This window comes from Haliotis rubra, unplaced genomic scaffold (assembly GCF_003918875.1).
Source record: "Haliotis rubra isolate DU_JTF1 unplaced genomic scaffold, ASM391887v1 Scf404, whole genome shotgun sequence".
NCBI lineage: Eukaryota > Metazoa > Mollusca > Gastropoda > Lepetellida > Haliotidae > Haliotis > Haliotis rubra.
In genome coordinates this window covers 71,590-97,389 of record NW_025767085.1, presented here as the reverse complement: position 1 = coordinate 97,389, position 25,800 = coordinate 71,590, and the positions used below count along the sequence as shown (strand labels likewise).

The window sequence follows — 25,800 nt, the reverse complement described above, 5'->3', positions numbered from 1 at the left end:
TGTCATGCAGGTACAGCTCCCTCTGTCGATACATAATCTAAAGCATGTGACGGGCAAGGACTTCGTTGATGTACCCATTTGTTGTCAAATTCCCCTGAACCACCACTAAATCAGATCTTTGTGTGCCGGATATCACACCCCAAACGATGACACTCTCTACACCGAATCTGTCGACCTGTCGAATGCAGTTAGGATCAAAATGTTCATTTCTTCCATCTCGCCGCTGAAGATGAAATCGTGATTCATCACTGAACCAAACTCGCCTCCAGTTGCTAAGGTTCCAGTTCCGGACTCAACGACACCACCGCAAGCGATTGCGCCGATGGAAATCTCTCAAAACAAGGGCGACAACTGGCGTTCTTGGTCGAATCCCCACTTCAGACAATCGATTCCTGACAGTTTGGTCGAAATTCTTCTCAAACCAGGGATGCGTCTGATGCAGTCTCCACGGCTGTGGTAAGACGCTGACACAAGTGAGCAGCCCAGATGCAGCGGTCCTGGACGTGGGTGGTAACTTGGTAGGACGGCCGCTTCTCGGGTGATCATGGGCGGAACTGGTCTGCAGGAAAGAGGAGATATACGGTGCTCTCCTGAACGTTGAAATGTCCGGCAACTGCAGACTACAGCTCCCCAGCTTCATGGCGGCCTATGGCGATGTTTCTATTGGCGTCACTCAGTCATGGCATGATTATTTCCTCTTTTCCAGGCAAAAATGAATGACAAAATGAAACACAACGTTTGCCTCCTTATAGTGATCGATACCGCAAAATTTTCTTGCACGTGTTGTTTGCTTTGCATATTTGCTTGGTGACGTTTGGCAAATATTTCTTCAAACCCTTCTTAAACAAGGGGAAAAGTTAAATTCACCGCGTTTTGGCGCTGAATCTGTTTACAACTGCACAAAGATAAAACTTTGGAAAGAAATATATTGTTCTTGCCGCACTACTTGAGTCCAATATTCTCAAAACCACCTATGCGTTTCTTTTTTTTTTAATAGTGCACTAGTCCAACTGGGAATGAAAGTGTAGAGGTGTGCCCCAAACCAACAGATTCTTTAGCTGAATTCTGAACTAAATTAAATGTGTAATCACACTAATAGGCATGCATACGATGTCAATATGTCTCAGTCGAAGTATGTTGATAAGCATAACATTTTATGTTTTCTTTCAAATTAATTATTACCGTTTTAAAAATAGGTTCGGCGCATATCTATTCAACACTTCAAGAAATGTAATAGCATACATTATATCTCATTAGCTTCAGCAAGTATTTTTAACAAATTAACCAAAAAAATGCATTCAACAATCAATTCCGAATGCAGAACCACGCATGTTCTATGAAGTGTCATATTGCTTAGAAACACAATGACGTAACGTGTAATGACGGTACAATGCTGAGACTTGAAACTTTAAGCAAAAGGTTAGTTTCTTATGTTCGCATTTTGCTTTAAGTAATCATAGGACTGTTGAAAATGAATCTCATTTCAGTGAATGAAATGGACAAGCCAGAGGGCATCACTAGGGCCATAGTTTCTCGCCTCCCCACAAGACTGAATAACTAGAAAATAATGTTATTTTCCAGTAGTCAGCTTCTCTTTTGTCTAGAGCAATTCAAGCAGCCCTAGCCGTTGGTGCCTTCAATTCAAGCAGATACAAGCATGGATGCTTATTCGGCGAATATGTCAAAGATTATCATATTACTGTTATGCAAACGTTGCTTGATCAAGGTTATAATTTTCATAGACTGATCAATGTGAAACCTTTCAAACGTTGTCTATGAACAAAGGTCTCCGAGTTCTGTTACGATATTCAAAACATCAGTAAAGATTTGGAACATTTTATTGAAGAGGACAATTCTTAAAATTTGATTCATCAGCAACCAAAATGATGTCCGAATCAAATCCCTTTTTGGACTTTGACATATATTCCCATGTTGGTTAAGATTAACAGTTGACTTGCCGCTGTAGACTTGCCACTGTATGGTGCCATAGATTGGGTAGAAGGTCGACTCATGTGATCACTATTTGATAGTGACACAAAAACACATTGACTTAGGTGTGGTCAGAATCGTGCAAATTACCCTCTTTATAGGTGACTGAGTATACTAAATTCATGAAAGATATACCTCTTACAATAGTACAACTTATACATGTGATTATATATTGTTTGAAAGTTGCCTACTCATCAAATAGACGTGTACAGGGACTTGCTCTGTTTCCAACGGATCAGGAGAAATCTTTCTGTTCAAAGGACTCTCTTCAGACGCTATGCTTGGACGACTATCAGTGCTTTAGAGTGAATGAAAGGGGCGATCATTATAATGCTTCTGAACAAAAAGCAGAACGTTTATAGTGGCTTTGAAAATTGTTTCCACTAAAAATGTGGACATTTTATTTAAAGTGACATAAAGTAGCATGGCCATAGTCACATGTGCAGCGGACGTAATGATAATATTGATTGTCCTTGTCGTAAGACTCGTACGTCCATGAGAGGCTGGGATGTGGTGTAGTGGGACCGTTCCGATCAGTGCCTGGTGTGTGACCTCATGTGCGGTTTTCAGGACTCTACATCTGGCCACAGGCAAAATTAGATAAAGTCAACAGATTCGGTCTACATACTCATGCCTTCTTTTTGCAACACATTGGCCAGTTGCGCAAGTAATTGATTCGTATGTTTGGCTTGGACGTACACGTCTATCGCTTTACCTTCCCCATATGCTCTATCGGGTTCAGGTCCGGATATCTTGAATAAGAACGAAACTCCCCCCATCGGTCGATAATCGGAAGAAGGTGATGTTGACGTCGTGCATGTTGCTATACGTTGTCAGTTTGCCCTGAACCATCACCGAGTCACATACTGGTCGTTGATTTGGCCTCCTCCGCATCTGACACAATTCAATGGAAACCTTTCATTTCGATAGGTAAACTCGCTGTGTTTCATCTCTACATCGTTCTTTCGTATTGCTATAGATCGTTGTCAAAACTTCCAGAACGGACTCGCAAGACTAGCCACATGCACCGAATGATTACAAGGTGTGACGAAACACATTTTGTATAAATTGGTTCGGCATATATGAATTAAGAATTTCTTTTGTTAGTAACAACTAGTTTGAAACTGTCTCACTCATCCAGAGCGCTAAAGCATAACGAGAAGCTCGGGCGATTCTTAGGTGGAGTAATACGTATATAAGCCCCCTGCCTCTTACGGCGATCAGTCTCTTCACATTTCTGAAGAGGGCTGCAACCTCCCAGTTCAGAGTGTGGCCTAACATCTGGAACACCTTTTCGGCAGATCTTGGTAAGTAGACACAAACACCTACTTCGACACCTTTACATGTCTCAAGTTTATGAAAACCGAATCGTTTCCATATTTGTATCCTATAATTATTTGCTTCCTTGCTGTTTCTGGTGTCCCCCGCTGTGATATTGCTGGAATATTGGTAAAAGCGGCGTAAACCCATTCTCACTCACTCTTTGTTGTTTATCGTCACAATCAGCAACATTCTCGATAAGACCACTGCTTGCAGCCAGCAACCAACTCTGGACAAGACAATACAGTCATCTATATTGTGACCAATGATTCATACAATTGGGGTTCGCGGTCACTTATAGCATGACTACCTGATCCCTTCTTACGACCACTGTAGGGAACCCGCATGGAGGGATATACATGTACGTATATCCATTGTAGGTTATCTAGAGTGAGTGAGTTTAAAGTTTGAATTTAAAGTCACATTGGCAATAGTTCAGCCATATCGTGACTAAAGCAATATATACTTTAATAACAAATAAAGTTATTTTTCAAAATTTGACGGGGCGGTGGGGTAGCCTAGTGATTAAAGCGTTCGCTCATAACGCTGAAGACATGGGTTCGATTCCCCACATGGGTACAATGTGTGAAGCCTATTTCTGGAGTCCCCCGCCGTGATATTACTGGAATATTGCTAACAGCGGCGTAAAACCAAAACTCACTCACTCAATTCAAAATATGTCAACAAAGGAGAGTCAAACAACTTGGTTATCACAGATAGAAATTTAAAGCTAGAATGTAAGCATTAAAACATTTACTACAATTCAGGATAATATAATATAAAACGCGGGCTATAGTTCACCAGCAACTCAAGGTAAACAAAGTTGGTTATCACAGATAGCAAGTTAAAGCTAGCATGTAAGCACTGAAACATTACTACAGTACAGGAGAATACAATATAGAAACACGGGCTATGGTTCACCAGCAACTGAAAGTAAATCGCCATACTAGGGACCATGTGGATTTACAGTAGATAATCTAGAACACCACTGAAGGTGTACTTTTTAAGACAATGTAAGTTTGTTTAATGGGTGTACAATTTCGACTATATGATGAGATTTTGTTTATGCATTATTATCAAAATGACAATGGGCGTCCAAATACGGATAGTGTTTTAAGAGTCCAGAAACAACGGATAAGGACATCATGTTGCTCCCTCCAAGAGTATTTCCCGGATCTTCGGGAAGAGTGGCGCTGATCTTTCTGAACAGTTTATATGTTTTAACTAAACTTACAAACAAGTTGCAGATTTACAGGAGGTTCACTGCATATACTCTAAAAACTGTAAGGGTTTATGATTGTCATGATCTGACGCTTTTTGAATGATCAACTTGGAAAATGACAGTCAGCAATGGACGGGTTGGGAACCAAACCTAAACGCCTCGACAACCCAGACACATTCCACGTGAACCATGCAATGCCCCCTTGCACGTTGGCAGGGGTTATTATCGATATATTTTGACATTTCAAGGAAAGTTCCAAAGCAACGTCGGAGTCACTAGTATTGTCGAAGTTCGACTGTTAATATCCACAGTAACAAATATGATCTTTGCTTTTATTATAAAGATATATTAGTAATAAGACGGGGGCTTGTAGCCCCCGGCGTGATGAACGTACAGTAACGAGCAGAACAAATGCGACTTATCACAGACGTAGTTTCAAAATCTATTTACTGATAAATTCAGTTATATTTTCATACATCCACTCTGGATACTAAAGTTTACATTTATGCAAGTCAATAGTCTGTTAGTCCACCGTTTCCCTCGATGCACTGCTGAATACAGCGTCCCATGCTGTTAATGAAATTGTCTTTGTAGTCCTGGGGTAGGCCCACCCATATTTGACTGATGAGATTAGACCACTGAACGACACTCCTCGGTTCCTACTTTTCTAATTTGTCCTTCATAATCTGCCACACGTTTTCAATTGGGTTCAGGTCTGGTGATGCTGCTGGAAATTTCTGTAAGGTCACGTGACTCGTTTCAAATCAGTTACAGGTGTGTCTTGACTTGTGTTCAGGTGCACTTGTAAAAGTTTGAAAGGTATTCCACTCTGTCCTATGTGGGATTCCACTATGCCTTCTTGTATTAGTTGACAGTTCTTGCGTGAATCCATCCTTCCTGTAATAGTTAGCAGCGGCGTTACCCCGAGTTTGCCTATACCACCCTAAACCGTGACACTGGGTGAGAACTTCGGACCCATTTTGCAGCTACGTCCACCTCTTGACTTCCTCTTTCTTGTGATCCTATAAAACTGAAACTTTGATTCGTCCGTAAAAATCACATTTGAAAAGTCTGTACCCTGCATTTCTCTGCACCACTCGAACCTTTTCTCCATATGTGCTGTTGTCATCAATGGAACTATCTTCGGCACTCGCTTGACATATCCAGATTGCTTTAAAGACCTTCTGATTGTCCATTCTTATACCTTAGGGGTTCCTTGACTTGACGCCTTCACAGCAAGCTGTTTTGCAGACCAGTTTGGGTACGCCGCTGCGAGACGCGCGATACGTCTTCTGCCATTTGCCCCAAGAGTAGCACGACGTCCAGATCCAGCCTGTCGCTCTGTCCCTAACCCTGCGTCAAATTTCTTCAAATTTCGGTAAATAGAGGCCCGATGCAGTCCAGTCAGTTTCACGAGTCTAGTTACGGATGTAATACCTGTTTCATAATATGCCAAGAGTCGATTTCTGTTGTTTTGTAACGTCATGACAAAGCTTCGGTATCGTCTGCGAGAAACGAGGTCACGTGATCAAGCCATCCCGGAACCCAAGGGAAATAATTCCATACCAACGAGGCAAGCTACTGGCGGCTAGAAACAATGTATTTCGGCTTTTTTTGATAGTAGGATCGAGTCCACAGAATAAAGTTTTTTGTCGCAATTTTTCTGCTCGTTACTATATACCGGTATAAAGTATGCTTCGGACTGATAGAACTCAACGAGGGGATGTCAGTTTGTTCGGTGTAACACAGGCATGTTATTTGCAGACTTTGTATGTTCGATGTGTCGGCCATTTACAGACTTTGGAACAGTGTTCAGGAGTATCTTCATGATCGGACCAGCAGAATATGAATTTAAATTTTGTGGTCACTGTTTGTCAAGCCATTGACCACACGATTAGGAATCGTTATCCGCCATCGCGTATGGTATTCTGACAACCAACAACCTGAAGTGACCTGACAGATTTAGGGATGCATATGCAATGACATGAGGAGGGGTTACTACTCCTGCATTAACTGTACATGAAATGGTAAATTGACAGTACTGCAGGGACAACAGACTGGGGCCAATGGTCGTGTCCTTGCTCGACAGACTGGTTCACCTTTTGTCTCGTGACTAAATCCAGCAACCAAACATTCTCCCGGCTACTAGGTTATGACCAATTATGGATCAGGTATCTCAAAGTTTAAAATGGTTTCTAAAATGCACACACCCTTTCGTCGTTCGTTTATGCACCCTTACAAACACCGCCAACATGTTCTGTTGATACACAGTATATCCATGTTCTAAACCAGCCATTGCCATTAGTCGATGCCTTACCTCTGTAATTAACTGTTTTGCACATGCCCTAATTATCTTCTGGAGTATATTTATAGTGCATAGAAATTCGGTCGAATTCAATCACTTTATCTGTCTTGATATTCAAGATGTGGAAGTATGACTACATGCAGATACACTGGAAACGAGTTGCTAATTATACAAAAGAGGTTATTACATCAGTGACTGGGCTGATCGTACCTCAACAAAGACGTCAGTCATGCTACAGGATGGTTGCAAACAGTACAAATATGCATGGGATTTGAGAGGATTTTAATTAAAGTCGCCAACTAAGAACAACATACAGACCTTGTCGTTCAAAATGAATTATATTATTTCGGTATAGATTCTTATACCGTTTTCAAGCATCAGTGACATGCTTGAAAACGGTATAAGAATCTATACCGAAACGTCGCCATTGTTAAAATAAAGTCTTGTCATCCCTATACCACCAACTTCTAGAATGCCACTCAAACAAAACTGATTCTAAGATATGTTTCTAGTCGTTTTTGTGTTTTTCAGGAACAACTGAGAAGATGTTCTTAAACACCATCTGCACCTTCGTCGTTGTACTGATGGTGTGCCATGTGGAGAAAGGAGGTAAGGCAACGCACTTGATAGCTTGGCCCATTTACCTGCTACAGATGCAGTGCTAATTCAGTGTTATACTGTTACAAAATATGTCCTGCCAAAATAAGATAAAAAGTATAAAATCAGGAAATGTCTGACAGTGTTTTAGTGATATCAATACAGAATAAATACCAAATATATATTTCACATGTCTACATGCATCCAGACAGATTTGTACGTGTAGAATAAAGTACGGCCAAAAAAGTGGGGGAAAACGCAAACACTCAGCCACCTGCGAGCGTGGCAGTCAAACACAGCATAATATGAACGTGAAACATTAATATCTGGGCTATAAAAACGACGGGTTTCTATTTGACTGCCATCACAATTGCACAGCAAGTGGAAAGTGAAAACATGCCAAGACTAACAGAAGCAACAACGCCATCGGCCGACTGTAGTCAGGCAACTGAGCGTCGGCCGCAGCCATTCTTTCCACGTATCGTCAAGCACCATTACCTGAAACAGGGGTCTATGGAACAGTTATCTGACACAGGGGGCTATGGAACAGTTATCTGAAACAGGGGTCTATGGAACAGTTACCTGAAACAGGGGTCTATGGAACAGTTATCTGACACAGGGGTCTATGGAACAGTTATCTGACACAGGGGTCTATGGAACAGTTATCTGACACAGGGGTCTATGGAACAGCTATGTGGCACAGGGGTCTATGGAACAGCTATCTGACACAGGGGGCTATGGAACAGTTATCTGACACAGGGGTCTATGGAACAGCTATCTGACACAGGGGTCTATGAAACAGTTATCTGACACAGGGGTCTGTGGAACAGCTATCTGACACAGGGGTCTATGGAACAGTTATCTGAAACAGGGGTCTATGGAACAGTTATCTGAAAGAGGGGTCTATGGAACAGGTATCTGAAACAGGGGTCTAAGAAACAGCTATCTGACACAGGGGTCTATGGAACAGTTATCTGACACAGGGGGCTATGGAACAGGTATCTGAAACAGGGGTCTATGGAACAGGTATCTGAAACAGGGGTCTAAGAAACAGCTATCTGACACAGGGGTCTATGGAACAGTTATCTGAAACAGGGCTCTATGGAACAGTTATCTGACACAGGGGTCTATGGAACAGCTATCTGACACAGGGGTCTATGGAACAGTTATCTGACACAGGGGTCTATGGAACAGCTGTCGGAAACAGGGGTCTATGGAACAGCTGTCGGAAACAGGGGTCTATGGAAAAGGTATCTGACACTGGGGTCTATGGAACAACTATCTGACACAGGGGTCTATTGACCAGTTATCTGAAACAGGGCTCTATGGAACAGCTATCTGACACAGGGGTCTATGGAACAGCTGTCGGAAACAGGGGTCTATGGAACAGCTGTCGGAAACAGGGGTCTATGGAACAGTTATCTGACACAGGGGTCTATGGAACAGTTATCTGAAACAGGGCTCTATGGAACAGTTATCTGACACAGGGGTCTATGGAACAGTTATCTGAAACAGGGCTCTATGGAACAGTTACCTGAAACAGGGCTCTATGGAACAGTTACCTGAAACAGGGGTCTATGGAACAGTTATCTGAAACAGGGCTCTATGGAACAGTTATCTGACACAGGGGTCTATGGAACAGCTGTCGGAAACAGGGCACTATGGAACAGTTATCTTACACAGGGGTCTATGGAACAGTTATCTGAAACAGGGCACTATGGAACAGTTAACTGACACAGGGGTCTATGGAACACTTATCTGAAACAGGGGTCTATGGAACAGCTGCCGACTGTAGTCAGGCAACTGAGCGTCGGCCGCAGCCATTCTTTCCACGTATCGTCAAGCACCATTACCTGAAACAGGGGGCTATTGAACAGTTATCTGACACAGGGGGCTATGGAACAGTTATCTGAAACAGGTGTCTATGGAACAGTTACCTGAAACAGGGGTCTATGGAACAGCTATCTGACACAGGGGTCTATGGAACAGTTACCTGAAACAGGGGGCTATGGAACAGTTATCTGAAACAGGGGTCTATGGAACAGCTGTCGGAAACAGGGGTCTATGGAACAGCTGTCGGAAACAGGGGTCTATGGAACAGTTATCTGAAACAGGTGTTGGCATGTATTCTACCAAGATGCGGTCCACCACGCTTGACAAATGGGTTCATTTCTTACGTGACAGACTCATAACGGCCACCACGACCACCACGGCCACTACGACCACCACTGCAACTACGTTATTACCAGGATTGGCTTGGATTTCTGCTCAGACAGTAAGGAACCGTCTCCGCGGCGCAGGTATTCGCCCGAGACAACCAGTTCCTCCTGTCAGTTTCGTCAATGACACAGGGTATGGCCACAACAGCAATGAAGACCTGTTTGAGTTAGTGACAAGTCATATTTCCACACGACAACGCCCGACCCCAAACGACAAGACTGACAAAGGCCTTTTCGACGAACCACAACATCCAAGTACTGCTTTAGCCCTCATGGTCTCCAGAACTAAACTCCATCGAACATTTATGGGATGCTCTTGATCAGCGTCTGCGACCACGTCAGCAACCTCCAATAGTTGGCACAAGCACTTCAGGAAGAGTCGGTGGACATTCCCCAGTCTAAAATCTGATTTCTTCCGGACTATCATGGTATACATGACATAGAGAACAGGTGACCTTCACCTTGACATTCAATTCTTTCATGTGTGTCAGGATAAATCTTGGTTAGTGAATGTGAACAATTTATCATGATCTGTTTATCATTTATTTTATACATAAACTTCTGAAACCCACATTTGTGTTCCTTTGTTGTTGTTGCAGAGTTCAGGATCGAATAATCCACTTGGGGATGGTATTATTTGGTGATAAGGTTGCGTGATTCTAGTTGGATTTGAAAATGATTCACGGAATCACGTGAAAGATTGACGTTTCATGGTAAATAAGCTAATGGACAGGAGGGCACTTTGGTCAGTCATTTTGTTAAATATTTGGTCATCTGAAGTTCAACGATGAATGCAAATCTCAGTGAGATGACCCTATTACATTGTGAATTAAGATATGAAATGCCAATAGATTGACACGTTTGTATTGAGTCCCTTTATATATCATTATATCACATGGCATCAGTTACCTCAGGCTGTCGGTGTATTGTGAGGGGGCTAGGGGGTTGGCTGGACTCATTCATTAATAGAGCAGTGATGTCAAAGGCAAAATTTGTAATACGTCAACCCGAGGTATATCAAGGTGTTGTGGTATCGTTGGAAATCTCTGGTTCCCCCAAACCAGTTTTGTTTTGCCAGATTCACAATTATCAAGCAGCACATGCCTGTTGACACGTTCCCATGGTTACCATTCTACATTTGAATGGATATTTTATGATTTTATTTTTTGGAACAATTGTTCTGTTCCGAGCACTGCTCCGTTGATATATGTAGACCAACACGGACAAGGCCACAACAATCGATTTGTTACTACTTGTGTTTAAAGTCAATGTTTTATCCGAATTAGTTCGAACTGCTGGATACATTATGTGTAAAGCTACATGCCTTTGGTATCCTTGGAAAACTGACAGGTGAATTCCACGACTGTTAAAGGTAGGACACATGCAATTTGGGGCGTTGAAGCGGTGCTTTGTTTCCATGCTTTGGTTACAATGCATTAGTTAATAGCTACCAGACATTTGACCTTGTTATTTCACATGGTTCGATTGAACAGTGCTTGGAGAAACACGAATAAATTCTGTTAATATAGAATGTCATGATTAAGATTTATCCCACAATTAAATGCCGTTCAATGATCAATTTATTTCGTTTCTTCAGGTGCTCAACTGCCATCCTTTACAACTGACTTATCGCCCTCAACGGGATGTATTCCACTTGAGGAGGGAACTCCAATTTCATTCAATCTTATTCGAAGCGGTGGAGCGTTTGGACCTTCATTTACGATTGAAACACTTGATGATTCCGCCACGTTCCCGGCGGATTATACCCTTCCGATGGGAACAGCCGGAACATTCACTGTCTCACCCAATTTTCAAATAGTTATCGATCCTGTCGATGATGGGGTATGTTTGTATTGAGTTATTGATATGTATTTACATACTCATTTCTTGATAAATAAATGTTTGAATCTGGAATGTTTTGCACACTCAAGACATCACTGAAATGGTGCAACCGACACAAAGATAACAGATTACCATTGTTATATATTCCATTGAACCATCCATCATATAAAACGTCTCAACAAACCATGTGAATACAAAGCGGCGCTGGGAAATTATGCAAGCCACAGCCAAAAATCATAAATCTTTCGATTGAAATATTAACTTCATCAGTATTAGCTGAAATTTTCTGAAACCTTTCTCATAGAAAGAGGGCAAATTAAACTCATCTGTCCTTGAAAAGAAACAATAGTTACTAACAGTAGAAATTAGAGCATTCAGAGGCTGAATCAGATTATCCTGTATATAATTGTAGAACCCTCTTCATTTATTGTTAAGGTGTTATTGTGTTAAATCTGGTGTGGGCATTACGACAGCTTCTTCAATAACATGTAAACAAATGGATGGACAGTTAGATTTGTGTTTCCTTCATTTGACCTTTTTAAGGCGCGAGCTTTATGATAGGCGTGCGCTTTAATCGTTACTGTAATTAACTGTTTTATTCTGTTGCAGATTACAGAGGGCGAGGAGAGCTTCACTTTAAGGTTTTCAGCCATAGGATACACACCACTTGATGTATTATTCTGCATTTCGGGTAACGATAGTTTTATATAAGTTTACATGAACGACTACCTGTTTCGCTCTGCTATAGTTGATTATGTGCAGTAACATTAAGTTTAAGCCAGTTGAGCTTGGTTGTAATTTGTAACAACCTATTACAGAGCGAGTCATACTTTGTTATATATATTGATTTTGGGTTACAGCCAGCAGGCATTACATTCAGTAATGCCAGTTGGTATGGTAACGAATGTCTGATCATGACCAGTGAACTGTTAAGCAGAAGTATCAACACTTACAAAATGGGAGACACTTACTTTTTCTATTTAGAAGCGACGGATAAATTTCTGCTAAATAATTAGTCAGTTGTCCTTCTATATCACTAACATGAGTCCATGAATCAAAATCAGGTATTGAACATTTCTTCAATACAGCGGTATGATGAATTCATCAATGTTCCGCCTCTCTCTCGGTAACTGATAACTTGTATGTTATCGTATGTGACATGTACTCCTTGACAAAATAGTGCGTTGGTGAATATCATCAATGTATTTTGTATCCCCACAGGAATTGAACTATTAGTTAAAACTATAGACATATCATCCTTTACTGTGTCAATGCCTGGCTTGATGTGCATTGGCACCTATTTTCACTTTTACTGAATTATCGGCAGCTTTGGTATGCCTTAATTATGCCTTAAATACACCTCATCAACAGATCCGCCTACGACAACAATTCCGCCTGCGGTCACGACAATTCCGCCTGAGGTCACGACAATTCCGACGACAAATGCGCCACTGGCTTTCAGCGCAAATGCAAGAACATGTGTCAAAGAGAGCCTGACCCCACTGGTCATACGAATAAGGAGACCATCATCAGATACGCTTGCAATGAATGCGTCAGTGACCTACTCAGACGTGGATGCAGATTCAACCAGCGACTACGTCGACAGTGTCACAACCCTCACCTTTCAAGACGGAAAGAGAAATGCTTACCTGGAAGTACCCATCACGGATGATTTGGTAAGACCAGTCCAGCCAAACTTCATTGTTTTGGACAAACATTTATGTATAGACAAGTGACGACAGCGATGGTGGATGCGATCTGACTGCTCATGCTCGCTATTCAATATGATATTTGCCTATTGTCTGATCTGTGCAGAGGTATCTTGAACATACCTGATCATAATGAGAGTTTACACCAGGGGCTGAAACAGCGTTTATGAAAAAAGGGTGGTGGCACTATTGAGAAGGTGGGGGGGGTGTGTGGCACACACTTGGTTTTAACGAGAGTTTCAATGGACATTCAATAAACTTTCCGGACAGAAGTGGGGTGCACACCCCTCTCCTTCTGTAGTGATGTCGTATGCCATCTTTCTTTCTTGAAGTTATACATGTATTGTGTTCAAGGTTGTCGAGTCAACTGAAGAGTTCTCAATTACAATCAGTGCTCCGGGTTATGATCCTATCACCATCAAGGGATGCATCAAAGACGACGATCGTAAGTAGCGTGTTGTTTCTAACATTGAGCATGTATTTTCCATCTATGTAATGAACCACTGAAAAACATAAGTAAATGAAATGTAATTCTGGAACACCCGGGCGTTCTACCAGCAAGTGGCCCCCTCTCGTTCAAAAAATAGCTTGCGTGGGGAATAGCTTGCGTGTGTGACCGCGCGTAAAACCTGAGGTCAAATTATTTTTCAACCCCTCCAAAACATCCCAAAAAATCTTGGCCGTTAATTTTTGCACATGTGTCGAACTTATTGCTTTTCCATCCTTATTTCAGGCACGGTTCCATTCAACTGTAACCGGTACGGTGTTACTTGCGATGCGGGGACCTGTCTGCCAAGCGGTTCGACTTGTGACTGTTCCACCGCTCCTGACAGAACAGGGGACAACTGCGGGATTATTCAATGTAAGTTGTAGCTGCGCTTGGCGTTTCGTACAGGACTGAGAATATTTTCATCATTTAGTAAAGGTGAGTTTAATGTTACACCGCACTCTGCAATATTCCAGCTATATGGCGGCGGTTCCTATAGTCCGAACATGTAATGGCGCGGAGCTTGCGACATTTGTATTATTGTGTGTCCATTGCAGCTAACATCAATGGCACAGGCTGTGCTGGCACGGATTGTGGAAGAAAGGGTCGGTGCGTCTCAGATGGGTCAGTTGGCGCATGTGTGTGTAACTCGGGCTATTACAGTGGTGATGAAGGGAAGTGCGAACTCAAGAGAAGTATGTTCATATTTTACAGTTTAAATTCTCTGGTAAATGCTGATAATTGAATCGAATGAAATAAGACACTTCAGCGTCCCTGCGGATCTTAATACAGACATGTTACTATGGTCTAATTATAACTGTAACAGAATATGGAGCATGGGACATGATGACATTAATTTAACCAAATATCGTGTCATCGTTACTTTTTATGACTTCCGAATGAAATGTTTCCTCACTACCTTTTTGTCAAATTTTCATCTGGTTGTGGTGATGACCTGTGAAGATGTTCAGCGATCCATGCTTGTCGTAAGAGGCGAAAAGGGGATCGCGCTGACTTAGTTGACACATGTCGTATCCCAATTACGACTAGACTGTCATGATGCTAGTCATTGGATTGTCGGGTTCAGACTCGATTACATACAGACCGCAGTCATAAATCTAGAAAGTCGGCAAACAAACTTAAAAACATAATTGTCCAAATTTGTACCTCAGGTGTATTTTGAAAAGGGATTGATACGATCATTTTGCAGGATCTGACCTTGTGTCTATTGACAACCATGAACCGTTCTGACAATAAAACACTAGACATTACATGGATACATTTTCAAACGTAAACATGTGTTCATAGACCGTTGCTTATCATATCTGTTACTTCGTATGTTGATGACCATATTGCCAATGCCTAGCAACCATCACTTCCTGTAACAACAACAAGATGACGATCTGCATGAACCCTATCAACACATACAGGCCTCTAATCACCGTCTCTGGCTACACCTCTAATAGATGCACTGCCGATCTAGTTGGAAATATAACTGACAATCAAAACAGGATCCCATCGGATATACAAGGCCAGTGTCTCACTGTCGGCTTCAGTGGCACTTGTGGAACATACAACGCCACATCACAGGTATAATTGTCCCTTAAAAGCACAATGTCACACATTTTCGACAATATTTTGGCCAATATTATATGTATTGGGGCATATGCACTAACTTTAGCTTCTAATTGATGTAATAAAAGACTTATTATCCCTTACGACTTGCCTAAACGCGATAATTGAAACTTCGACCCGAACAGCTTCCCAAGAATACTTGCCATATATGGAATGGAAACAATTGCTTCGTACATCGAAAACTGTCGCATGCGGTGTTGTCAGTGTTTGCAGAACTGGTTTCAGTCACAAGCTGTGCGTAGGATTTGCAAAGAGCGCTCCAAGGGACATAACTCTATGGGGTTCGCTTGAAATAATGTTCGGTCGGTGGACGCCGTGAGAGTCGATTAAATGCAACGTTGCATTAATCCATTCGAACTTTTACATTGAATATTGTAATCTAAATTCGTAAGTATTAGATGGTAGATGGTAGATTCGCTGAGGGGTGAAAGTTAGTGTTATTGAGAGAAAAGCATTATTTATGTTTAGAGAAACACTTCACCGTTATCGATATAGTGCCTTTAAGCTCAGTGAAAGTAAACCTGCAATTGAAACAGCAGAAACATTTTCCAGTACTGTCTCATGTGTCAATATATATTTGCAACACCAAGCACGGTTTCTAAATGATTAAAGTAGAAATGTAGTTTTTGATTCCTTTCTAACAACTATAAGAACGCACGGATATGTTGACATGTAAACGGATCATAAGAAGGGACAGATTTGGATTCCAAACAGCGTTCATGAAGAACACGTCACAATTTTATTCTGGAAACCCAAAAGGACAGAAACTCTCCTCACTGGCCAGTTTCTGACACAGGATTTGACAAAATTCAACATGCAGTTATCATGAATATAAGCTGAGCATTAAAAATTATTGTTTTAAAATACTCGAATTTTAAACAACCCCCCCATGACCCGGTCGATTGGGAATTTTTACTTTTGCTAAAAAATCATTATGTTTTGGAGGTTATAAATGACTGAAAGTATGTTAACAAGTATCATGACACAAAATTCAAAGGGTTCTATTTATGCACCACGAGATAAGGTGTACAGGGCAGTGCTGTCCCTTGTTAAATAGATAATAAATCATCGTCGTAACGAGACATGTGGGTTACATGCACAGTGCTCCAAAGATATCTCCAAAGAATTACATTATTAAACTTAAACATGGTAAGAGAGGGGAAAGTTTCTATTCTCGAATAAATACACCTGGTCCACAAAAAGTTGCATATATTTTCTATTTAGAAAATATCGCTTTTGGGGATATCCATATACGCAATAATAGATGACATCATTCATTCAGATGTACATCGCTGATAAACCTAAGAACTATTTAAAATAGGCAAGACACCGCTTAATATGTAAGATTTGCTATGCATGTATATTTGTGAAATTTACTTTTGCATACATACATGTATTGCCATGACATGCATTAAATGCAAGGGGCATAGTAAAGGTAGGCGATGAGGAATACTTCCTTTTAGTTTCGCCATAATGCATTGTGTCGTCATTTTGTCCAGCAGGATGGGAATGTGTGTTATACAATTCCATACCGCATCCAGTACAACCCTAACATGATGACGGCCACAGATGAAGTTGTGTACGCTAAATGCTGTGTCAACCAAGCAGGACAAACCATCTCCACAGATGCCATCCTAGCAGACACAGCAACGTGAGTAGAGGAACAGATTTATGGAATTCCTTATAACTGATAATAACATATCTGAATCTTAAGTGTGGATTGTATGTTTGATATAGAATTGATTGTTTTGTTATTCCAGGGACAATATCAACAAACAGCAAGAGACCTTAAATTTTTTGGGCGTGAAGCTGTCCCCCACGCTCAATAACGGCCGCCCTATAGATAGTCCACTTCCTCTGAACCAAATCTACCAATTGTGTTTAGACATAACGGATGAGGGTAGGTTTGAATTTTAATGTCCAATCGGTTTGGGGTTTTAATAACAGCGAAAGACTCAGGGTTGCCATGGTAACAACATTATAATGCTAAGTAGGAAGACCTCACGACATGTTTCAAGTAGAGCTGACAACAGCATTAAACAGAAACACCATTTGAACGCCTGATTTCCACGCCTGTGCCACTTTCATTAATCATTAATCTTTGCAGGCTTCGCATATATTGGCTTGATCCGAATAATCGTCCATAATGGTCAGAGGGGTTCTTCGCGAAAAGAGGCAGTGGTGTATGGAAATGATGGGTAAGAACCCTGAAAAGGTGTCTCCATAATCACCCCAAATTCTTCACATTTCACTGTTGTTGAATCTACTGGCATGAAACATATATGTTAAAATCGATGAGATTTCTAAATTCAAAATTGAAGCTTTATTCGTGTTGCAATATCTGAATGTTGACAACGTGACGCCTAATACTCAGTCTAATACAAATGTCAGTTCATTAATGTAACATTGCATGGAATGCAGGCGATGATCTACAGTGGTCATTTACAAACAGGATGTTTCTGACGAAACCTTTTCATTCCCCAAATCATGGTCAAGCATAATCTAGTATTCTGAGATGATTCCATTACCAACTATCAGTAGACGTATGTTTGGTGAGGCCGGAATTGGAATGGTTATTTGTCTTTATTATAGATGCAGCGACGAGTCCGGCAAGGCTATCGTGCACTCCTATCCACGCAGAGTCAGTGACACGAGGATTTGTATGCGGTACAGACCAGGTTACTTCCGACCAGGACCTGCAGCTGTGATCCATGATATGAAATACAGGCTGTGCCTCGCAGGGGATCAAGCTAGCTGTCAGTTGGTACGTGGAGATTATCTATTTCCAACACATATGTTCTTACTTGTACTCAGGTGAATCTCTGAATTTCTATACAATAGTCATTAATCTGTTTCATTGTCTTTGTCACATGGCAGGAGTTGTGCTGTTTAGTGTCGGGCTCTAAATACTCACTGTTTTAGGGATTTTCTGTGAATAGCAGGTGCTCCTGGTAGCGCACAATATGTTTACCCTGTTATCGAACACCTAATATTATTATAGATTTCAGTGGACCGTTAATATATTTTCTACAGCTATTTTAACCTTCACACAAAATGGAATCGGTGTCTAGGGAGAGTCAGGACTGCATATTCCAATGCACCAACACTATATAGTGAGTGAGTGAGTGAGTGGGTTTACATTTATCGTCACATCGGCAATATTTCAGCCATATCGTCACGGGAACATTTCATTGTTATTTTATAGAACAATACAATTAGAAATTAAAGGTCTGTTGTCGAAGAATAGTAAAACTACTAGTATATCACAGATATGACGGTAACAACTAGCATGCTATCATAAAATGCTATTATTAAATAGAACAATACAATATATAAACGGGCTATAGGTTGCCAACAACAATCACCATGCCAGTGACCATGGGGACTTACAGTACTTTTGCTACCTACATGGACCCTAGCTGGATTTACATCATACCTTCAGGTGTTGGCGATTGTTTTTAGCAAAGTAGCCATACATTAAATGAACAAGTATGCTACGATTAAAATTTAGAGAAAGATAAACACTTTGAATGAAAAGGGACTTACCTACACATTATATAGTGATCAGGCCAATTGTGCCTGAAACAATCTATGCCAGCTAACTTCTTTGAGAGGTATTAAGAAGTTCGAGCAGTAAGGAAGAATAACACAACATGGGTGAACAACTTCTTCATTACAGGAAGAGTTGCGTTTCGGTGTAGATTCTAACACTATCACTTGCTTGATAAGGGTGTTCGAACCTACGCCAAAACGTCACTCTCATTCTAATAATGAGTTCATCCATTTATTGTTGTCCTTCCTGTGCTAGCTAACTGGGATCCTTCAAAGTTCCAAACGTAATAAGGTTTGTTCCTGTTTAAAGTAAGAAAAACATGGGGCGTGTGGGCGAATTGTCTAAGGCACCAGACTAGTTATCCAGCAAGTTTAAGGTGCCGGGATCAAGCCCACCTTTGAGTCAACTTTGTGTGCCGACTCTTTCAGTGTTGTCACAACCCCTAATGTATAGTACACAGCCCTGTGCACTTAACAGAACCCACGAATCAGTTGGTAAATGACCGGACGGAGGCCACATGAATACGTGCAAACACCTAGTTGGCGGGTACAGCAACGTGCAGTCCACCGAGTTGTGAATGGGTACCTCGTAAGGATGGGAAAGCCACATGAACTTGGTGCGCCTAGTGACTGCACCAGTTGTGTAATGAATTCACAGAGACTGTCCAGCATCTTGTCAGTGGATGCCCTTCCTTGGCACAAATACCATATCTTAAACGACATGATGGCATGGCCCGTTGCTTTTACTATCGTCTGCGCCATGCCTGTGGCTTTGATTCCAAGGTCCATCCATGGTACGACCCTGAACTAGTCCAGGGCGTCATGGAAAATGATGCTTTTAAACCTTTGTGGATCTTGTCCTTTTTGATAAAGTCAATGTATATATTTATATCATTGAATTTTCTGTCTCTTTTGACAGCAACATGATTGGCAAGATTCAGGACAAGCATGCTAAATATGCGGACCTCGCCTTTGAAATATCTCGCTTGTATCCTAAGTACACTGTCGTCAGGCTCCCTATTGTTCTCGGTGCCCTTGGTTTGGTACCTCCTGATCTCTTGGCGCAGATGAGGAGAGTGCCCAGGTTCTCCACCGGGAGCACAGCCCTTCTGACACTCTGGGTAATGCAGAAGGCTGCAGTGTTTTGAGAGCTTTCATATTCTCCGGAAAGTTCTTGGTGGGTTCGACTAGGCTGCGTTTCCTCGGAGAAGTCCCATTCGCTGTCTGGGCTGCGTGTAGATAGGGCGAGAGCCCTGAGCTGACGATGAGTGACGATGAGCCTTACTACCCTGACTGTGCCAGGATCATCCGAACCCTCTCTGCTGCATTTTCATCTTTAATCTGTAAAACATAATAATACCATTACTAGCATTCAAACAACTGAACTAATAGCCGCGATACAAACTCGAAAAAGGACATAGCCTATCTAAAAGTGAGTGAGTGAGTTATTATTTAACGTCACATCGGCAATATTTCAGCCATATCGTGACGAGAACATATTTGATTTTGAAATGAAACATATGTATATTATAAAAACCTGCCGACGAAGGACAGTAAAACAACTAGAATATCACAATTACAACTAAAACTAGTATGGAGAGTTAAAACTGATAACACTATTTGGACAATACAATATAAAAACAAGGTATAGATCGCCAACACCAGAAGGTAGATCACCAAACTAGGGACCATGGGGACTTACAGTACCTTGGCTACCTGCATGGACCCTAGTTGGATTTACACCATCCCTTCAGCTGCTGGCAATTGTAAGAAATGATAGCTTCAATTAAAAAGACAAGAATGCTACGTCTAAAAATCCTGGCAAGTTGAAATTGACTTTGAAAGTTTGGGGGCTTACGTACCCTCTCAGGAGGACAATAATTTTACGCTACGTCAACCCCCTTTGAGGGTACAGCCAGAAACAATCTCAGTTACTAATATAAACTACCAACAATAAAATATTTAGCTCTTTACAGATCAGTCAACAAATCTAATTCTTTTAAAAATTCAACTATTAAATGAGAATTAACATTATAAAAAAGATCCTTCAATGTTTTGACATTAAAATACTTATCCCTTGTGATGGAATATTCAACACAGTCAAGCAGGACATGCTTGACTGTGATTCTGTAATCACAAGGGATGCAAAACGGAGGATCTTCGCCTTTCAGTAAATATTCGTGAGTAGATCTAGTGTGGCCAATGCGACATCGGCGCATAATGACCTCTTCGAATCTGGACTGACAACCCAAGTAGGTGTAACCAATGTAGGGTTTTATTGCATGTAATTTATTAATACCTACTTGGGTGTCCCACTTCTTCTGCCCTATCTAAAAGTACCAGTAAACGTTTATAGACAGAATGATGAATGTATGTTCTTATATTATGATATATGGGCAACTAGATCCTAATGAAGTCTTAACGAACGTAATAATACCGAGCAGAAACCTCGATAGGATGGGAAGGCGTAAAGATCACTGGATCACGTAAAGCCTTATTTTACGCCCCGGTACAACAAATGACTTTATTTATCAATGGTCTATTTACTGCTCAAATCAATACAGTTGCGACGTATAATATTGTAAGGTAATGAGAACATTTCTCAACTGCAAAGGCAGATTGCAGCCTAAGGTTGTACATACAAACCACAGGCCTTCGTGTCTTTGCGAGGATTAAAGATGTTAAAATAATATATAACATCTGAGATGCCCCCCCTCCCCCGACTGGAAATGCTGCACAGTACAATACATTATGACAAGGCCGAACACTTGTACCCCGCCCGCTTGTTTTGCCAATCGCTACGCTACCATCGCATGCAATCGATTTCAAACTTAATGTAAAGATAATCATGGATAATTGGTCTATCGATCACATTTTATGAAACCTACCGATTTTGTAGGGCTCCTTGCCTCTAGGCAGGAGACCTATTGTAATCGTTCGGATTATTATTTATATTATTATTATTTATTATTCCGCCGATGTTTGTACCAAACATAACTCCTAAACCAATGCTCCGAATCACTTACAAAAAATCACACAGATGCGCACCGAGGTGTAGATATTCCCCTTAAAAATCTCTAGGCTCTTGGCTCAATAGCAAAGGGGCGATAATTCAAAATTAATTCCAAAATTTCAACGTTTGACAGCAAATATCTCTAGAACTAATTGTTCCGACACTTCCAAATTTCTTGTACAGGTGCACAATCGAATACCCAACAATCTTGCCTGGACGGGTCAAGTCGCTAAAACGTGCCGTTTGGCAGTTATTTTTCTTTTCAGCTATTCTGAGTAGTTTGCTCCAACCAGTATGGTAGATGATGTCCTGGTGATTCCAGAACACTAATTGTTTTGATCGTAGACCCAAGAACAACTGAGATACAGCCTTTTCTTCTCCGGAACTACTTAACATGACCCCCGTGACCCCGGCTGTATTTGAAAGATCCGCTCGCCTGTCAAAACATGTGTTCTGGCTCCGTTTTGGACGATGATATCTAGCCCTCAGATGCAATAGATAGAAAGTAAAGCCAATGAGACCTCATCGTTGCCCGCAACTATATTTTATTGTTATTTCTGTCGATAGAAACCCGAATTTGACTATCTACTAAACGATCTTGATGACAATGGATGACGATGTGTCCTCACAAAACGGGTGTGTGGTCGAAACAAGCCCTCTGGTTGGTTGATCCTTGTTCAGAAGACATTTACAACTGATGCATTCTTTTGAGAAGCCATTGTTCTAAAAATATTCTTACCTTAAGCAGACGACGAAAATTAATAAAGAATGTGCAGATTTACAAGCGTTGACCAATCAGTGGGCTGGCTTCGATAACACCCCGTTTTGTGCGGATTGCATGCCGATTGTTGCGATGGAAGCGTAGTGATCGGCAAAGCAAGCGGGTGGGGTGCACCGAAGTGTTCGACCTTGTCAAAATGTAGCATTTCGAGTCGGGGGTGGGGGCGGGGGTGGGGGCATCTCAAAAATATTTTTCTTAGTCTTTAATCTTCGCAAAGACACGAGGGCCTGTAACAAAAAACCTCGACCTAAAACTGCCGTTGCATCAGTTTTCGACATACAATCTATTGTTGATGACATATGAATTTGATAAAAAGTGTCAATACAAATTATCATAAAAAAAACCCAAAAAACTGTTATATGTACCAAAGGTTCATATTGCGTCCTTTCAGATTGTAAATTGATGTAAAGTGTCTTTTTGAGTATATATGTGTATGTATGTGCCTCGTGTATTTATTTCAAGACACAATGCGGAGCAACCGGAAGGAGGAAGAAGCGTCAAACGAATACCGGCGGAGTTGAGGCAACAGCCAACCACACTGTCTACTTCGAAGATGAGTCCACTTCAGCATCGCAGACAAACAGTATGTTCTCACCTGCATCTATCATCTTGATTAAACTGAATTATTGTCAGCAATTAAATGTAGACATATTATACCTCATGCAATTTTAAGGATCTTCGCTGGTAATGTAAATTTTAGTATTAAACTTTTTATCTAATTGGTATATTTTTAATGTATGACGTTTGTCTTTGCAAAAAAGCCCAGAAAAGCAGGGGGTGCTGTGGGTTTTCTTGAGATATGGAGTCTTACCGATTCCTTGGTTAGCCAAGATTTTTAAAATGGAGGTCTATGGGAAAATCAGCAAACATTTTACATGATCCCTCATTTTCATAATTTGTAATAGTTTTCGAAATTCCGATATGTTAATGACATGTTTTGCTATAAAAATAAGTATTAAAAAACATGCGTCACTGAGGATATTTTTTTCCGCTATGACACAATGTGTAACATTATATTACATATTTGCACCAATGTTATGTATTTTTTATGATAAAATTAAGGATATATGTGGCTTAAATAGTTTCTCCTCTAATAATTGAATAATTCTACTGCATTGACAATTAAAATATCTTCCCTTAAGTACATCCATGTTAACATTTATCTGATATTTTAAGCAAAAAAGGTGAATAGTTAAGAAATTCGACACACTGGGCATTACTCACCATTGACTGAAATGGTTATATTATTCTAAACTATCTTTACAATGGAGTATTCATTTAATAATTTTATTTTGAAATAACAAAAAAAAAAATCTTAACACTAAAATGTTACATTGATTGCATTATTGTATTTTGTATTTCATATCATTAATACATGTACATTTGATTTTAAAGTCATACATAACATTTGGGATATACAAGTTTAGCATTATAATCACTTGATGTAACAGCTATGGACACATCTATGTTATAAATGAAAAAGTATTGACAAGTCCTGGTAATATATTCAATAAGCCATTATAAATAAAGTAATGATTGAGCTATATCACAATCCATGAAGGTAAATAGATATCAATAAGTTAGGAAGGCCAATCTGTTATTTCAACATGATTTTTACACTATCACATAAACACTTGTGGTGTTGTGCATATCACAAAATATTGGGCTTGCATTGAAGCCAAACATATATTCCACAATAAACAATAACATTTGTATGTATTTGCCAATGCAAGCTAAATGATCTCATTAACAGGAAACAACTAGGTGCAAATATTCAAATATACAATTATTGTGACTAAGTTGACATAATCTCCTCAGGTGACAATTCTAAATTAAAGACTGACTGAGTTTGGTTTTCTGCCGCTTTTAGCAATATTCCAGCAACATCACGGCGGGGGACACCAGAAATGGGCTTTACACATTGTGCCCATGTGGGGATTCGAACCCCAAAATTAAAGCGGAATGATAGTGATGGTCTGCTGAAATCTTCAATGTGTCACCGTGACCTTAAAACATATGTCAAGGTCACCAAATTCAACTGGACCCTGCACCTTCTTTCGATTGGTGTCAAGCATGAAAAAAGAATCCAGTGAACTGTATTTGAGATTTATTACATGCTAAACAGTGAGAAAAGTGCTCATCACTACAGTGAGATATCACTTTTCTCATCACTGTGAAAATATCACAACGAGGATGACGTAACCTGAACAATGATATAATTTATAATGGTATATGTCAAGACTTACTGGCGATGAGATCGATGATCACGCACCATAAAACAGGCGAAACACATATATAAAAGGAGATGTAACTAACTGATGTGTTTTTCCAGCCGAAACTGAAGTTTCTCCAACTGCACAGAACTGCCTCCTGGAGATGTCTGTGATTTTCCCGGCCATCATCGTGGTCTGCGTCGTCACCCTGCTGCTTATCATCGTCATCATGTACATGTGCTTCCTGCTGATGAAGAAAAGACGCAAGCAAGAAGACAAGCAGGACGACCTGAAGTCCGAAAAGAGTCACAAGCATTATCCATACGGCTACTAATTCAGTTTAATTTGTTGTTGGAATAATCTTTATATTCCAAACAAATCTTTATTGGAAAGTATATCGCTTAAATGCACTCAAGTCTTTTCTTTTAATTAACACAGACACACACAAAATCCGCTTATGTCGGTTGTGCTGTATCAAAGCATTCACATATATTCCCCTGCTTGATCTATTTTCATATAACTCTCATTTTCTATGTTGCTACCAGAAAACAGCTGTAAAGCAATAGATGAAAGGTCGGCTGGAGTATGCAATGTCCTTGTGTGTATTGTTAAAAAAACACCTGCGTCATTGTAGTTATTTGTTGCATTGGCTTTTGCGTCTAGTTACCAGACAGACCCATTGCGTCGAGGTGCATTGCCACGGTTACAGATTTGACAGGCTTCGGCGTTTTCCTCTTTAATACACCATGTGATTAAGATGAGTGAGATTGGATATGTTTTGCTACACATGTATCTGTTTGTTTCACATCTTGTGAACCAGACCGGATAAATAAGATTGGTGAAGAATGCACACCCATCCTTGTTGTCGAACTGAATGTCCGGCAAAACAACCTATGCACCCGTTTTGACCATTGCA

At 40.7% G+C, this 25,800-nt stretch overlaps 1 protein-coding gene across 1 annotated transcript; it reads left to right on the top strand.

Annotated features, from left to right (window-relative positions):
- Positions 1-3,223: 3,223 nt before the first annotated feature.
- On the top strand, positions 3,224-25,218 carry LOC124287662 (EGF-like domain-containing protein 2). Its single transcript, XM_046724165.1, has 15 exons — positions 3,224-3,296; positions 7,368-7,445; positions 11,250-11,494; positions 12,104-12,185; positions 12,866-13,170; positions 13,558-13,648; positions 13,937-14,065; positions 14,248-14,385; positions 15,057-15,280; positions 16,828-16,976; positions 17,086-17,225; positions 17,433-17,523; positions 17,918-18,089; positions 23,134-23,254; positions 25,004-25,218. Exons 2-15 carry the CDS (start codon positions 7,382-7,384, stop codon positions 25,216-25,218), a joined length of 2,166 nt encoding a protein of 721 aa, XP_046580121.1. The 5' UTR covers positions 3,224-3,296; positions 7,368-7,381.
- Positions 25,219-25,800: the final 582 nt, after the last annotated feature.